Raw genomic sequence first — 18,207 nt, 5'->3', positions numbered from 1 at the left:
ATTATATATTACGCTGTACTAAGGTGCATCTAGTAGTGGCTACTCTCACCATTTTAAATTATTATATAAATGTCATATCATTTTCTTAGCATATCATTTTTTTGCAAGCATTTTTTTTTTTACATTCTGATACTTTTCTGTCACAATATTACCAAAATAAAATTGATAATATTACAACAAGAAAAGTTTTGATTTGGGTTGATGTTAGACAATAAGGTTATGGCTCTGGGCCTACCCATCATGTATTTTTGTCTGTAACGGATGAACGCAGGAGTAATGACTAACATGGTAATGGTTTGTCCAGCAGGTGGCGGGTTTTGTACACCATAGCACCACCGCAAGGTGTTGCTTATCGACACTTAACCAAGACAACTCAGGTGCCCTGGAAATGCGAGCAGGAGAAAAAAATAACATCTCGACCACAGGAGCACGAGCACCTTGTCAGTGTAACGATAACGATGTAGCGCGAGCTGCATATTTGTGGCGCATGTTGTTTTTTATATCAATCACACATATTAGGTTCATGTATTCATAAAAAAATGTTTAACAAATAGCTGGTTTTTCAACAAAATCATAGCTATTCATTCCTAATTTTGAGTGTTTCGTGTTCCCTGCCCTGCCTCATGTGAGATTGGTATGACTTCAGATATTTTACTTATGACATAAATGGACTGGAAATACCTCACCTCTTTCCTTCTTAGAAAGAAAGGTGTTTTCTCCTGCAATTTAAATTAAAGGCTTGAGATGCGTATTCATTTTTCCGTGCAGCGTGACCAATTGAATAATGGTTTTAAGGGGGTTAAATACACGTGTGCCATTTCTTTCCCTCCAGATCTCAAGTTAAAGTGACAGTTGTATATTTTCTTTAATTAGGAGAAAGTGAAAATGTATTTGTTAGTCGTTCCACCTCGTACAGAAGCTTATTCTAAACAGGAAGAGCCGGAAGCCTTATGGAATTATTTTTAAAAGAGCAATTTGTTTTTAATCCCATGAATATAATAATCAAATTAATTTGTTTGGGGGGGATTTTTGCCCTTCGGATTATGTTGCTTCCACATTGTTGCTTCCACTAATAATACCAACCTTATGGAAATACTTAGTAACATTAATATTAATACTAGGATGATAACAACAAAAAGGATAATAATAATGTGGGTGATACTTTAATTTGTTGCGTTTGAAGCCATCAATTAAATTCATAGAGCGTGAATTGCCAAACCATGAACCCTTGATATGTTACCCTTATATGCAATGTTGTAGGCAATCAATATGCCGTCTCAGCATTACCATCCACTGAGGAAAAAAATGCATCACAAAAATCAAATGCTCCTATGAATTTTAGCTGCCAGGTTATTTCCCAATATGGGCAAGGGTGAGCTATTAGAATTCGTTTTTTTATGACATGCATATTTTTATAGTCTTATAGGCCTAGACAGGCTAAAAAAGAATCCTGCATTTTCAAATATGGGCCGGGCAAAATGACAAATGTATGTGTTCAGTGGTTGTAAACAGCCTATTGGAATTAGGCATCGCAGGCTCTCTAAAAAGAAACAAGAGAGTACAGTTGACACTATGCTACAACTATATTCAGGCCATCACTAGAATGTTAAACGTATAATGAAAAAAAGAGAAACTTGAGTTTACAGTAAGGAGCTCCCTGAAATTTGTATGGGGGCTGGCTAAATGACGCGCATGTGCGAGTAAAGGGTTTGGTTGTAATAAAGAGGCGGTTTGAGTGCAGACCGCAGGACAGTAACAGAAGGCGTCTTCACCAGAGTCACTACAGAAGTTCTGCACACAACTATTTTGGACAGCTGTTGAACTACACGCGCGTACAATCTAAACTCGATGTGAACATGTCGGGCAAGTTGTCTTACGAAGCCCAAAACTTTCTCTGAACGACATTAAACTTTGAACGTTTTTTTCCAAGACGTTTTGCTTCGGACCATCCGCAGGTTTTCAACTCCAGGACCACTCCGGATCCATAGGACCGACCTTGCGTCTGAGCTGGTAACTATTTCACCGTATTACATTTTCTCTGTGATTTTTCTCTGAGCCATCAGTCAGAATACGACGTGTAAAATGTATTTATGGTCAGGCTTCTTGCGGGGAATGACAACGCGAGGCACAATACACAAAGTTGTAAACTTTACCACAACTGATTTGAGAGTTGAGTTATTTAACATAACTGGTCCATTCGAAGTGAATAGATGTGTTATTACAATAGCCTAGTAACAATATTCAGTTTTTGCCTTTTTTGACCTGTTTAATGCTTAAGTTAACATCTTCGACAGTGTCTTGAGCTTGCATGAGAGAGAGAGAGAGAGCGAGAGAGAGAGAGAGAGACAGAGTCACGACTGTGAGCCTTCTGAGTTAGATGCGCGAAGAGAGTGTGAAACAGGTGGGATCTTTCAGAGGTAAACGCATTCCAGCACGTTGGAGTAAAATCAACAAGGACCTAAGTGAAAATAACGACATAATTCCATGCAATAACGTACATTTCGTTGAATTGCATGATACATTACGTGGTTTGAGTTAACATGAGGAAGATGTGCGCGTTCGATGATGAGGAGGAACATTTATTTTAAAGGGTATCCCCCAATTCATTTATCCAAACTTTGGTACCTAACGAAACTATACCTTTTTATGTTGTTTATATATATATATATATTTTTTTAAATGTATTTTGTGGCATATTAAAGGTACTTCGAAATATTTGTTAAATGTCGATTTAATCAATTCAATATAGCTGGAGTGGTAAGGGTAATTGTTATGATCATTATTCGTTTTAAGTGTCTCTCATAATAAAAATGACTTAAACGAATTTTACTAGGTCCACAAAAAAAATAAAAAATACATAGCCTACATTTAATAATTGATTAAACATGAAACGGTCTTCGTTACAGGTGAATTACATTCAATCAAAAGTTAAATATTTAGAGTTAAACCAGTGTTCTGGAATATAACGACAGGCTACGCTTTAGTGTACTTTACATAGAAACATGGATTAGGCTTATGATAGGCTTACTTTACTTAATTGTATTTCTTTTTCTTTTTTTACATGAAAACACTTTATTTGATCGGGAATTGCAATAATCGGAATTAAAACAGTGGACAACGTATTGTGCTAATTGTTATGGACAAAATCATGGTTTTATGGTATCAGATATGATCTGGAACTATTGGCTTGAATTGAAATCATTCTTAGGCATATGCATGTTTTATTTGCGATTGTCAGAGAACTGTTTCCCACTTTGCTTGGGTGCACACGTCTGTATTTTATTGCGCTCATATCCTCTCGTGTTCTGCATCAACACACGGCTAAAAACATGTGTCCCTGGTATTTGCTGCACAATTGACCAAAGCATCTGTATTAACGTAAGAACTCTGAAGTTGCTGTACAATACACACAAGGTCACCATTCCTCTTTTTTATATATATATTTTTTATTTATTTAACAATAGATGTTTATTAGATAGATGTTTTGCACTTGAATCCCGCTTTCAAAAAGAAAACTAAATAAATGAAGTCCAGGTTTATGAAAGATAATCTATAGCCGCAGTAGACTAGTGAGTTTGTGGATATGGATTTAATTAGATTGAGTCCTAGCCTGTATTCCTTAACCCAAAACCAATGCAATGTATTACAATGTAATGCTTGCTGTAGCCTTTTCAAATGCAAATGAAGTAGGTCCAGCCAACATGTATGCCTCTGTGCTTATGTACATCCTGAAAGAGGTAAACTCCCTCTAAATCATGACATGTAATGTTGTAGGCCCATGTCTGGAGGCTACAAGAGCGCGCAAAAATCCAAAGTAATCCGATTTTTTTTCTCAGCTCAGATAAATTGGTGGAAAAGCTGCCCTGATTTTGATTGGTTTTGGCTTGTGGGGACCTGAATGTGAATGCTGGTGTGACTTTTCTTACCAACACCAACGTAACGTTCTCCTAATTATATAACAATGTCTTGGGAAAATGTAATGAAGGTTTACCTCGGGTCACCTTTTAATCCATAGGATGTTGTATCTTGTGTTAAACCATTATTTGATTTCTAAATGTCCTACCTATAATATGTTTTAGAGTTAGAGTGAGCACATTCTTTAACCTATACTGGCGTGATATGTGTGGGGGAACATGATAATTCGATCATGCCTTGCGTTATCTTATCTCAAATCTCATAAAAAGTCTGCTGTGTGATCGAGGCGTGGAATTGGAACAGTTGGCCAGTCACGTCCAACGGGGAAACGGGATTTAGCAGTGTTTAGCTTGATTGTTGAGTCGTTAGAGATGGTATGTAGACATCAAAGGGTTTTAAGGATATGAGACCACTCGGGAGAAACCGCTGATCGCCCCTAATGACATCGTAAGTAAAAGTAAATTACTTCTGCGTCCTGATCAGAAAGGAGAAATCCCCCGGGGGACGTTTGAGCTTCATTCTAATTAACACTATTTTACTTTTATTTACTGCAGAATAGCCATGTCTCTCACTCAATCCACACTTTTTTTTAACAGCCGGGCCTTTATTCACCAATATGATCAATGGGTAATTTTCTCCAATAGGCCTATCTATACCCATATATAGCCTATTCATATCTACAATATATATTGATTTGGCCATATTGTAGGGTTTCCTTATGTAATGATGACATAACCCATGACCACGTTTAACAATTACATTTGAATTCTTAATCCCACATGAATTAATATAAACCTGTAGTAGAATAATGAGTAAATCATATTTTCAGAACGGTAAAATCGGAGGATTACACACAATTCCCTATGACTAACAGAATCAAACAAAGCGAACGGCATGGCTTAGGGGGTAATGCTTTTTTTCTGGAACGCTAAATCATATCACAATGGAAAGGTGCGGCTTGGGAGCTCTACTTAGACTAAAACAGAAACGACACAGGGTAACTGTGTCATACAGCCTGACCATCAAATATGCTCAGAAACAAAGAGGCTTTATATTCCTTTGTTATTTCCTCTTATTAAACCTGAATAAACAGCTCACTGAGGTATTCCGCCTCAGTGAATGGTGTCATTCTATTTACCTGAGTCTTAACAGCCCGGGCATGTTTTCTGGGAACGGGAAACACCCACACCAAACACATCCCAGTGTCTGTGTGTCAGCACTGGAAATTGTTTTGTTTTCTCACACCTTCTCTTCTCTGACATATATCCTAAGCACGTTCCACACACACACACACACACACACACACACACACACACACACACACACACACACACACACACACACACACACACACACACACACACACACACACACACACACACACACACACACACACACATACAGGCTCTCATCACTCGTCGTGTGCCTTGCAGACAATACATGATTCAAGGTGTGCGTGTGCGTGTGTGTGCGTGTGCGTGTGCGTGTGTGTGTGTGTGTGTGTGTTGGCCCACATGTTGAGCTGGTAGTTCCTGTGGCATGGAGGTCTGGTTCAGACAGCTCTTATCACTCTCTAAGGTGGCAAAGGGACTCTCCCTAGAGAGAAAAAAAACATCCCTTTTGTCTCAGTGGAAAAAGGAGACATTCACATGTATCACCTTAATCCACTGATAATGAGGCCTCTTGAAAAGCAACTAGATAATCAAGCTGGACCGCTTGTGTATTGGCCTGGCATTGAGGTGGTTGTGTTGGGGTGTGAGGGGACAGGGGCTGTGGGGGGGGGGGAAACAGGGTGAAGACACCAGGAGGACCCAGAACAAGGGGGGTAAACTCAAAGCCTGTTGGAAGTGCAGGAAATACTTAGTTAGAATTTTTTTTTTTATTCATTATCAAATATCACGATTATGCTTGTTTCATTATGGAATATTATGATCAATATTGTCATTATTTGTAGTTTCGGTTGTTGTCGTTTTAGTTGTTGTAATGGTATCAGGGGTTTGTTCAACTTTTATAACAAATAATGACTTATACGAGTATTAAACGAGTACAGTTCTGTTGTGTTATCAATATGACCTAGCCTTTTTCATGTGTTGCTTTTCCAGAGGGAATCCCATTGCGATTCGAGTGATCAGTAGTGACACCAATCATGGGCAGCAAAACTCTTCCAGCCCCGGTCCCCCTCCACCCCTCCCTGCAGCTGGCCAACTACTCCTTCCTCCAGGCCTCCAATGGCTTCCAGCTGCCCACGGACCAGGTCCCTGGCATCTATAGCTTCAGCGCCCTGCACGCCATCCACCTCCACCAGTGGACCCTGGGCTACCCTCCCTTTGGTGTCCCCCGCTGCACTTTCTCCAAGCTCCCAGCCCTGATGGATGGCCGCTTCCCCGGCTTGCCTTCCATCCCTATTTTCCCCCACCTGGTCCAGCACAAGGACCAGGCCACTGCGGCCGCCACAGCAGCTACCTCCATGAATCTCCTTCAGGGCTCCAAGAACAAGCCCCAGCCACGCTTTGACTTCGCCAACCTGGCCACCGCCGCCACGCAGGAGGACCCGCTGAAGGCAGAGGACCTGAGCATAACAGGGGCAGCCGCCACCACTTCTCCTCGCCATGGCGGTCTAGGCTGTCTCATAGATGTAGCCAAGCTGTCGTCGCCCGAGCGCAAGCCTAGCCGTGGCCGCCTTCCCTCCAAGACCAAGAAGGAGTTTGTGTGCAAGTTCTGCGGCCGCCACTTCACCAAGTCCTACAACCTGCTTATCCACGAGCGGACACACACGGACGAGAGGCCGTACACCTGTGACATCTGCCACAAGGCTTTCCGGAGGCAGGACCACCTCCGAGACCACAGGTGAGACCTGCACTTTTCTATTTTCGATGAAGCTTTATTTAATGAACGTGGCGAATGAAGATAGATTGCTGCCAAAATGTTGTAAATGAATAAATCATGTTTTATTGCATACTTTATTTATTGGCCACAGAACCTTCAACAAAAAAGCCCAGAACCCCATTCAGTTACACTGCTGTATAAGGCCTCTACATAAGAACAGCACAGGATATTAATACAAAATATATATTTTAAACTGTTTCTTAAAAGGTCATATGTGCTATTGATTGATCATGTTGTGCTCCCTGACAGTGTCATGCATCAGGGTTGAGGCCTGTTCCATTTGAATTCATTCCAGTCAAAGAAATGGAACAGCCCCAAATGTAATGGGTCACAAACCTGTTATGCATTGCTTTTGAATGTGTTATTTAAGTTGAATGGATTTCTAATCAAACTTCTAATTTCCCCAAGAGCGACAGACCAATTAAACGTAACGATAACGCGATTATATTTGATGCTGAATCGGTATTCAGGATCAGTATGTGGAAAAAGTATCATATGAGATGGTTTAGTGGCCCAGTCAGTATCACCATAACTCTCATATGAGATGGTTTAGCGGGCCAGTCAGTAACACCATACCTCTCATATGAGATGGTTTAGTGGCCCAGTCAGTATCACCATACCTCTCATATGAGATGGTTTAGTGGTCCAGTCAGTATCACCATACCTCTCATATGAGATGGTTTAGTGGCCCAGTCAGTATCACCATACCTCTCATATGAGATGGTTTAGTGGGCCAGTCAGTAACACCATACCTTTCATATAAGATGGTATAGTGGGCCAGTCAGTAACACCATACCTCTCATATGAGATGGTTTAGTGGCCCAGTCAGTAACACCATACCTCTCATATGAGATGGTTTAGTGGGCCAGTCAGTATCACCATTCCTCTCATATGAGATGGTTTAGTGGCCCAGTCAGTAACACCATACCTCTCATATGAGATGGTTTAGTGGCCCAGTCAGTAACACCATACCTCTCATATGAGATGGTTTAGTGGCCCAGTCAGTATCACCATACCTCTCATATGAGATGGTTTAGTGGGCCAGTCAGTAACACCATACCTCTCATATGAGATGGTTTAGTGGCCCAGTCAGTAACACCATACCTCTCATATGAGATGGTTTAGTGGGCCAGTCAGTAACACCATACCTCTCATATGAGATGGTTTAGTGGCCCAGTCAGTAACACCATACCTCTCATATGAGATGGTTTAGTGGGCCAGTCAGTATCACCATACCTCTCATATGAGATGGTTTAGTGGCCCAGTCAGTAACACCATACCTCTCATATGAGATGGTTTAGTGGCCCAGTCAGTAACACCATACCTCTCATATGAGATGGTTTAGTGGCCCAGTCAGTATCACCATACCTCTCATATGAGTTGGTTTAGTGGGCCAGTCAGTAACACCATACCTCTCATATGAGATGGTTTAGTGGGCCAGTCAGTATCACCATACCTCTCATATGAGATGGTTTAGTGGGCCAGTCAGTATCACCATACCTCTCATATGAGATGGTTTAGTGGCCCAGTCAGTATCACCATACCTCTCATATGAGATGGTTTAGTGGGCCAGTCAGTAACACCATACCTCTCATATGAGATGGTTTAGTGGGCCAGTCAGTATCACCATACCTCTCATATGAGATGGTTTAGTGGGCCAGTCAGTATCATCATACCTCTCATTAGAGATTGTTTAGTGGCCCAGTCAGTATCATCATACCTCTCATTAGAGATGGTTTAGTGGGCCAGTCAGTATCATCATACCTCTCATTAGAGATGGTTTAGTGGGCCAGTCAGTATCACCATACCTCTCATATGAGATGGTTTAGTGGGCCAGTCAGTATCATCATACCTCTCATTAGAGATTGTTTAGTGGGCCAGTCAACCTCTCAACTCCCTTTTCCTTTGTTATTTCTTTATCGTCTCCTATTCATTTGCAGCTATAGGTTGATAGCTGTGTTTGTGTGTTTGTTATGTTTCCTTACTCAACCCGGACTCTGTTTTTGTTCTGCTCTGCCCTGCAGGTACATCCATTCCAAAGAGAAGCCCTTCAAGTGCCAGGAGTGTGGAAAGGGATTTTGTCAGTCCAGAACTCTAGCTGTCCACAAAACGCTGCACATGCAGGTGAAGGAACTAAAGCCATCCAAGATTAAGTGATGTCAATACATTAAAAAAAGAGACTAGGGGACACTGGAAACAATAAGAGTGAAGACTAAAAAGGAGAACAAGACAAAATGACCAAAGACGGGGGACATTGTGGAGCTGACCAAATATAGGGGACTTTGTGGGGCTGACCAAAGACGGGGGGACATTGTGGAGCTGACCAAAGACAGAGTTTGTGGAGCTGACCAAAGACAGGGGGACATTGTGGAGCTGACCAAAGACAGGGGGACATTGTGGAGCTGACCAAAGACAGGGGACATTGTGGAGCTGACCAAAGACAGGGGGACATTGTGGAGCTGACCAAAGACGGGACTTTGTGGAGCTGACCAAAGACAGGGGGACATTGTGGAGCTGACCAAAGACAGGGGGACATTGTGGAGCTGACCAAAGACAGGGGGACATTGTGGAGCTGACCAAAGACAGGGGGACATTGTGGAGCTGACCAAAGACAGGGGGACATTGTGGAGCTGACCAAAGACGGGACTTTGTGGAGCTGACGAAAGACAGGGGACATTGTGGAGCTGACCAAAGACGGGACTTTGTGGAGCTGACCAAAGACAGGGGGACATTGTGGAGCTGACCAAAGACAGGGGGGCATTGTGGAGCTGACCAAAGACGGGACTTTGTGGAGCTGACCAAAGACAGGGGACATTGTGGAGCTGACCAAAGACAGGGGACATTGTGGAGCTCAAGTGCCTGGAACATAGAATGAGTAGAACATCTCTGAACTTGAACAAACTGAAGTTCTCTGAACAGAAGAAAAGTTATAGAAAAAGTTAAATGTTCACCAACAATTCACCAGCCAAGGAAGGAAGCCGTTGTGCTCATCGTGGGGAACGATTCTTCAGAGAGATGTGAAAATCCTGGATCTCTATGATGTATCCAGACAATATCCAGGAGCACCTTGTACCAGATCTAAGTGGTTTCTCCACATTTAGTTAAGAGATAATTAGGCTTAATGACTTTGAGGCAGTGTATTGGTTGGGCATGATGAAGCCCAATGGGGCGAATGGATCATACATCATAGATGTATGGAATGTTATCTTGACCTCTCTGACAAAGTTGACCTCTCAGACATTCCGAAAGACTCAAAATTACATTTTTTTGAAAGGGACATTTACGAGTCTAAAGCAGTCTTTGTAAAAAACAAAACAAACCAAAAAACAACTAAATTGGTTAAAGTAATGTCAGCATAACGTTATTCCTCTTCCAAAGCTTACATTCCAATGTTATTTTTTTGTATAATTGTATTTTTTGCACTTTAACCTGATTATTGATTATTTACATATATCACTGGATTCCTAAAACTTATTTTGAGAAAATAAATAGTAATTTTCTAAACAAAATCTATATTCTATTGTTGATTCTGGCTTCTTGTGAGAGGAATACTATCAAATACTTTTCCCATTTTTAATAATTGCCTTAGCATCTTTTAAAGTTTTGAAATGGAAATCAACTGTAAAAAATGTTTTGTTTTCTCATTTCCTGTAGTTGACACAGGACTTCTGTTATTGTGGTTTCCTTGTTACCAAAGTAGATTCCCTTTAAATTACAACACCTAATAGGACCATTACATAAAGAGTATGGAGAGGGTTCCAGTGTGCATGCATGTGTATTGTGAGGTGTTGTAGTGGTCCTCATCCGAATGACAGCATTTAGAAGTGGATTTAACACCTGTCAACGTGACTTTGGTGGCTGATAGCTAACACTGTCAACATTAGGTGTTAACAGGACCATCAGACATGTATATTGTGAACATGAAAGAACAGGTACAAACAGATTAGGTGAAACCTTAGCATTTACTCTGCACCCTCTCCCTCGCTCATCCCTTTGGAAACTCTCACAAGTTGTAACTTACAACTATGTGAAAGATAGAATGAACAACACTAAAATATCATTCATGTGATCCTAATTACATCTCAGTAGATGATCAAATTCCGCAAAATGTTTCCCTCGTTGTAGAAATCAAGTGCATGACACCCATTGACTGTATGTGATATGACAGCACAGCTAACAGACATGCCCCCAAATGTAATGGAACTTTACCAGAAATATTCAGACTGTATAAAATCAGTATCAAAGTGCTGAAAAGGTTGCTTGATTTTTCCAGGCATGTTCTTGAAAGGAATGTTCTCAGATCATTTTCAAAACCGGATAAACAATGTTAGAGAAGAAAGACAACCTGTAATCTACCAGAACTGTTTCTGGGGAACAGCAACTGTCCTCTGAAACATTGTTTCCTTGTTCCAGGTTAGACAGAAAAGTGATCTGTCCAAGCATTTTGTAAGTTGAAAGGCATGTACAGACAGAAGGCAGCCAAATATTACTTTCAGTCTAGGGGCCAGGGGTTGGATTGGCCATCTGGCAATTCTGGCAAATGCCAGATGGACTGGACTCTTTTTTTTAGTTGGGTGGGCTGGTTGAAATTGACACAGACACAAAATATTTTTTTTATATATACAAATAAGGCAATGAAAAAGGTAACATAGCCGGCGGTCCATCCCACTGGGCACACACTGGTTGAATCAACATTCTTTCCATGTCATTTCAATTAAATTACGTTGAACCAACGTGAAAAAGATGTTGAATTGATGTCTGTGCCCAGTGGGATGGGCCTGTTAAGATTTTTAAAGAAGACGTTTGCCAATTCCTCTATTATACTAATCTTAATGAGCCTTTGGCGGATTAGTGAGCAACTGCTGGCCCCCTACCAGGATGGGCCCCTACCAGGATGGGCCCTTACCAGGATTGGCCCCTACCATGATGGGCCCCTATCAGGCTGTATTAATGAACTCTTAGGGTGGGTGATGATTCAGGGGAACATGTTAGTCTGGAGCCCTGTAATCGTAATGAACACTTAGGGTAGGTGGTTATTCAGGGGAACAAGTTAGTCTGGAACCCTGTAATAGTAATGAACACTTATGGTAGGTGATGATTCAGGGGAACACATATTACATGAACTCATTTTCAATATAGCCTATGTCATTAGTTTTGCTTTTATAACCTATAAGACTTAAGCAGACAGACAGACAGACAGACAGACAGACAGACAGACAGACAGACAGACAGACAGACAGACAGACAGACAGACAGACAGACAGACAGACAGACAGACAGACAGACAGACAGACAGACAGCAAAGAAGAAGAAGAAGCAGAGTGACAGCAGAGAAGATGCTGAGACAGACAGACAGCACAACTGGGAGGCAAACCAAATGGCTAGACAGAGGAACAGTTATAGTGGTGAGTTGTATCTCCAGACAGAGGAACAGTTATAGTGGTGAGTTGTATCTCCAGACAGAGGAACAGTTATAGTGGTGAGTTGTATCTCCAGAGGAACAGTTATAGTGGTGAGTTGTATCTCCAGAGGAACAGTTATAGTGGTGAGTTGTATCTCCAGAAGAACAGTTATAGTGGTGAGTTGTATCTCCAGACAGAGGAACAGTTATAGTGGTGAGTTGTATCTCCAGACAGAGGAACAGTTATAGTGGTGAGTTGTATCTGCAGAAGAACAGTTATAGTGGTGAGTTGTATCTCCAGACAGAGGAACAGTTATAGTGGTGAGTTGTATCTCCAGACAGAGGAACAGTTATAGTGGTGAGTTGTATCTCCAGACAGAGGAACAGTTATAGTGGTGAGATGTATCTCCAGAGGAACAGTTATAGTGGTGAGTTGTATCTCCAGAGGAACAGTTATAGTGGTGAGTTGTATCTCCAGACAGAGAAACATAGTGCTGAGTTGTATCTCTAGACAGTTATAGTTATAGTGGTAGAAGGTGCAACCTATGATAACAGTATGGTCTGGTGGTATGAAATCAATTGAAGTTGCACTGCAAACCATGCCTAAATTCCCCTGTTTCTGAAACAATAAGACAATTCAACACTAGCTCGTAAATCCCTAGAAACGGTACAGTACGCTACGGTGCTACCTCTTGGGGATTTGAAGCAAAAGCGTATCTCAACCATATGCGTGCAAAGACCTTTATTGCTTTACTCAGCGCCTCCTTGGAGACCTAAACCTACACTACACTGATGTTTCGTTGGGGATTCTAACCTGCAACTGGTTTGTTCTAAAGTGCGTCCCAAATGGTGCCCTATTCCCTATTTAGTGCACCTCTTTTGACCAGGGCTCCGTTGTGCTCCATTTGTGACGCTGCCCTAGACGCCCCCCCTTCACTGACCCGCCACACTGTCGTCACATGATCTCCAACACACTGGGACTGTTTGGAACGTGCCTGCAGTGAACCTTCTCAATCTATGTGTTGGAGTTATCCTGGGTCCGATGGTACTGATTAGGAAAAATGATGATCCAAATCTAAGTTATTATGAAGATCTAAACATACCCCATTTATAACCATATACCTTCAATCATACAGCCACATCTAGAAGAAGTACCTTCAATCATACAGCCACATCTAGAAGAAGTACCTTCAATCATACAGCCATATCTAGAATAAGTACCTTCAATCATACAGCCACACCTAGAATAAGTACCTTCAATCATACAGCCACATCTAGAAGAAGTACCTTCAATCATACAGCCACATCTAGAATAAGTACCTTCAATCATACAGCCATATCTAGAATAAGTACCTTCAATCATACAGCCATATCTAGAATAAGTACCTTCAATCATACAGCCATATCTAGAATAAGTACCGTCAATCATACAGCCATATCTAGAAGTACCTTCAATCATACAGCCACATCTAGAAGAAGTATCTTCAATCATACAGCCATATCTAGAAGTACCTTCAATCATACAGCCACATCTAGAAGAAGTACCTTCAATCATACAGCCATATCTAGAAGAAGTACCTTCAATCATACAGCCATATCTAGAAGTACCTTCAATCATACAGCCACATCTAGAAGAAGTACCTTCAATCATACAGCCACATCTAGAAGAAGTACCTTCAATCATACAGCCACATCTAGAATAAGTACCTTCAATCATACAGCCACATCTAGAAGAAGTACCTTCAATCATACAGCCATATCTAGAAGAAGTACCTTCAATCATACAGCCACATCTAGAAGAAGTACCTTCAATCATACAGCCACAGCTAGAAGAAGTACCTTCAATCATACAGCCACATCTAGAATAAGTACCTTCAATCATACAGCCATATCTAGAATAAGTACCTTCAATCATACAGCCACACCTAGAATAAGTACCTTCAATCATACAGCCACAGCTAGAATAAGTACCTTCAATCATACAGCCACAGCTAGAATAAGTACCTTCAATCATACAGCCACACCTAGAATAAGTACCTTCAATCATACAGCCATATCTAGAAGTAACTTCAATCATACAGCCATATCTAGAAGAAATCATGGGCGAAAATATTTAACACTTAAGGTAAAACACACCCATAATTGTCACTAGCCAGGTAGCTGGAAGCTAACGTGAATATTCAGTTCTCAGGAAAGGTTACTAACGCGAGTGTAGTTCACCAAACCACCATTAATACTCGTTACATCAACATAACATAGACATATCGAGCATTATAAAGCTTCATGTTATTTCCAACGTGGATGTAACTGCCAAAATAAAGGAAACACTTGAGTAAATGAGGGATGCAAAGCATATTGAAAGCAGGTTGTTCCACGCAGGTATGATCCCTGAGTTAATTAAGCAATTAACATCCCATCATGCTTAGGGCCATGTATAAAAATGTCCAGTTACCCATTAAAAGAGCTCAGTGACTTTGAAAGAGGGATCTCAAAGGAGCATAGGGGGTTTGAAAGGGGTGTGTGTGTGTGTGTGTGTGTGTGTGTGTGTGTGTGTGTGTGTGTGTGTGTGTGTGTGTGTGTGTGTGTTTGTGTGTTTGTGTGTGTGTGTGTGTGTTTGTGTGTGTGTGTGTGTGTGTGTCACTCAGTCACCAGATCTCAACCCAATTGAACACTTCTGGGAGATTCTGGAGTGGTGTCTAAGACAACATTTTCCACCTCCATCAACAAAACATCCAAATTATGGAATTTCTCGTGGAAGAATGTTGTAACATACCTTCAATAGAGTTCCAGAAACGTATAAAATCTATGCTAAGGAGCACTGAAGCTGTTCTTGCGACTTGTGGCGGTCCAGCGCCCTGTTAAGACACTTTATATTGGTGTTTCCTTTATTTTGGCAATTACCTGTATATTATAGTGCAATTATGTCAGAAATGCAATGAACAATTTTACAAGATCCGCACAAAGAAAATGTTGCATGTTGTTCATCAAATGAGCTATACTGAACAAAAAAAAACAAACACAACATGTAAAGTGGCTCACGTTTCATGAGTTGAAATAAAAGATCCCAGAAATGTTCCATACGCACAAAAAAGCGTATTTCTCAAAAATGTTGTACACACATTTGTTTACATCTCTGTTCGTGAGCATTTCACCTTTGCCAAGATAACCCATCCACCTGACAGGAGTGGCATATCAAGAAGCTAATTAAACAGTATGATCATTACACAGGTGCACCTTGTGCTGGGGACAATAAAAGGCCACTTTAAAATGTGCAATTGTGTCACACAACACAATGCCACAGATGTCTCATGTTTTGAGCGAGCGTGCAATTGGCATGCTGACTGCAGGAATGTCCACCAGAGCTGTTGCCAGATAATTTGATGTTAATTTCTATACCATAAGCCTCCTCCAACGTCATTTTAGAGAAATTGGCAGTACGTCCAACCAGCCTCACAACCGTAGACCACATGTAACCACGCCAGCCCAGGACCTCCATATCCGGCTTCATATGTGGGATCTTCTGAGACCAGCACCGGGACAGCTGATGAAACTGGATTTGCACAACCAAAGAATTTCTGCACAAACTGTCAGAAACCGTCTCAGGGAAGCTCATCTGCGTGCTCATCGTCCTTACCAGGGTCTTGACCTGACTGCAGTTCGGCGTCGTGACCGACTTCAGTGGGCAAATGCTCACTTTTGATGGCCACTGGCACACTGGAGAAGGGTGCTCTTCACAAATTAATCCCGGTATGGCGTCGTGTGGGCGAGCGGGTTGGCTGATGTTAATGTTGTGAACAGAATTCCCCATGGTGGCGGTGGGGTTATGGTATGGGCAGGCATAAGCTACGGACAATGAACACAATTGCATTTTATTGATGGCAATTTGAATCCACAGAGATACCATGATGAGATCCTGAGGACCATTGTCGTGTCATTCATCTGCTGCCATCACCTCATGTTTCAGCATGATAATGGTCGGTCCCACGTCGTAAGGATCTGTATACAATTCTTGGAAGCTGAAAATGTCCCAATTCTTCCATGGCCTGCATACTCACCAGACATGTCACCCATTGAGCATGTTTGGGATGCTCTGTATCGACGTGTATGACAGCGTGTTCCTGTTCCCGCCAATATCCAGAAAATTCGCACACAGCCATTGAAGAGGAATGGAACAGCATTCCACAGGCCACAATCAACAGCCTGATCAACTTTATGTGAAGTAGATGTGTTGCGCTGCATGAGGCAAATGGTGGTCACACCAGATACTGACTGGTTTTCTGATCCACGCCCCTACCTTTTTCTTTTAAGGTATCTGGGACCAACAGATGCATATCTTTATTCCCAGACATGTGAAATGCATAGACTAGGGCCTAATCAATTTATTTCAATTGACTAATTTTCTTGTACTTTATGAACTGTAACTGAGTAAAATCTTCGAAATGGTTGTGTTGCATGTTGCATTTTATTTGTGTTCAGTGTAGATTTTTCCTATAGGGTAGTTTAAAATCAGTTTCATATGACGTCAACACTACATGTCAAGTGTGCTTTAATGCTTTAAACATGCTCTAGGAAGCTGTTACGAATGAGCTGGTTGTGTCATGAATACATTTTAGTAAATAAAGTGTACATTTTTGCCTATGTAGACATGGATACATTCGTTTAGAGCATTTCTTAGGAATCTAAATCTTTGCACATTATAGTTCCCACCTTGAAATCATACCACGTAATGATGTGCATACATATAGAACCATTGTGATTCTTGAAATTCAAAATATTCCAATCCAGAGACAATTTTGGTTAACTTTGTGTCAATTCAGTATTCATTATTGCACACTGTACTGTTTGCTATCAGTTCAGTTTGCTTTGAGCACACTACTTTGCTGTGTTCTCATAATTGCGTTGTTTGGTTTCAAAACCGTGGCATTGAAGCGTTTGACTTCAATTGTCACGGCTGTCAGAAGGAGCGGACCAAGGTGCAGCGTGTTTGTAGTTCCACATTATTATTTATTCGTGAAACGTAATGCAATACACTAAATAACTGAATATACAAAAACAACAAACCGTGACGCAGAGAGAAACAAACACTACTCAAAAAATAATAACCCACAAAACAGGAAGCGAAAAACCGTTACATAAATATGATCTCTAATCAGAGACAACGAGGATCAGCTGCCTCCAATTAGAGATCAACCCAAACAATCCCAACATAGAAATAGAAAAACTAGAACTTAAACATAGAAATAGAAAACATAGAACAACCCAAAACACCCCCTGTCACGCCCTGACCTACTCTACCATAGAAAATAACCACTTACTATGGTCAGGACGTGACATCAATCAATTCAGTCGTTGTTGTTCTGAACATGCCCACCCACATAATCTTTACATGACATTGCACAACATTCATGAACATTTGTCTTATGCAGTGCAGTACATTATGCTGTTATCACAGTGCAATAAGTACAGTGGGCATGTACAGTGTGTTGGATAATTACATCTGTATGAATAGTATTAAACTAACGGATTGAGTCCACTAATCTGCGTTTTTAAAGACCATTGGAATGTCTTCAACAAGTGTTTTTTGACTATTATATTGGTCCTGGTGACTGTTGAAGAAACTACCATAGGACAGATCGGGCAAATGCCAGACGGCCTGGTCTATCTTCAGCCCAATGGGCCTATCTAAATATTCGGGTTTTTTTGTGCAAAAAAAAAAAAAAGAAGTTCATTATTTGACTAGTGGTGGGGCAGTGTGTTGGAAATGCCCGGGCCGATTTCTGGTCCCAGTCTGTCCCTGAATCCAGACCCATATGGAATGTTCTGAGCTCCAGTATTACATCTTAACATTGCATTGTGTAGCAACATGAAAAGCTCTGGCAGTTCCATTAAAACGCTGGCTAGGCAAAAGTGAGTGATGGAGAGGCAACACACACACTGTATATATATATATATACACAACACATACGTCAATATAAAAGTATGTTGAGTGTTACGCCCCTGAATTA

The 18,207-nt window shown here is 41.2% G+C and overlaps 1 protein-coding gene across 1 annotated transcript; it reads left to right on the top strand.

Annotated features, from left to right (window-relative positions):
* Positions 1-1,747: 1,747 nt before the first annotated feature.
* Positions 1,748-10,314, top strand: LOC106608011 (odd-skipped related transcription factor 1). Its single transcript, XM_014205675.2, has 3 exons — positions 1,748-2,010; positions 6,018-6,762; positions 8,826-10,314. Exons 2-3 carry the CDS (start codon positions 6,062-6,064, stop codon positions 8,956-8,958), a joined length of 834 nt encoding a protein of 277 aa, XP_014061150.1. The 5' UTR covers positions 1,748-2,010; positions 6,018-6,061; the 3' UTR covers positions 8,959-10,314.
* The last annotated feature ends 7,893 nt before the right edge of the window (positions 10,315-18,207 follow it).

This window comes from Salmo salar, chromosome ssa01, assembly GCF_905237065.1.
Source record: "Salmo salar chromosome ssa01, Ssal_v3.1, whole genome shotgun sequence".
NCBI classification, from domain to species: Eukaryota; Metazoa; Chordata; class Actinopteri; order Salmoniformes; family Salmonidae; genus Salmo; species Salmo salar.
The sequence above is the reverse complement of the archived record's forward strand: the minus strand, read 5'-3'. Positions and strand labels throughout refer to the sequence as shown.

Coding starts and splice junctions, on each gene's coding strand:
- LOC106608011 (XM_014205675.2), top strand. CDS start 6,062: ATGGGCAGCAAAACTCTTCCAGCCCCGGTCCCCCTCCACCCCTCCCTG. Junction 6,763..8,825: donor GACCACCTCCGAGACCACAG/GTGAGACCTGCA, acceptor TCTGCCCTGCAG/GTACATCCATTCCAAAGAGA.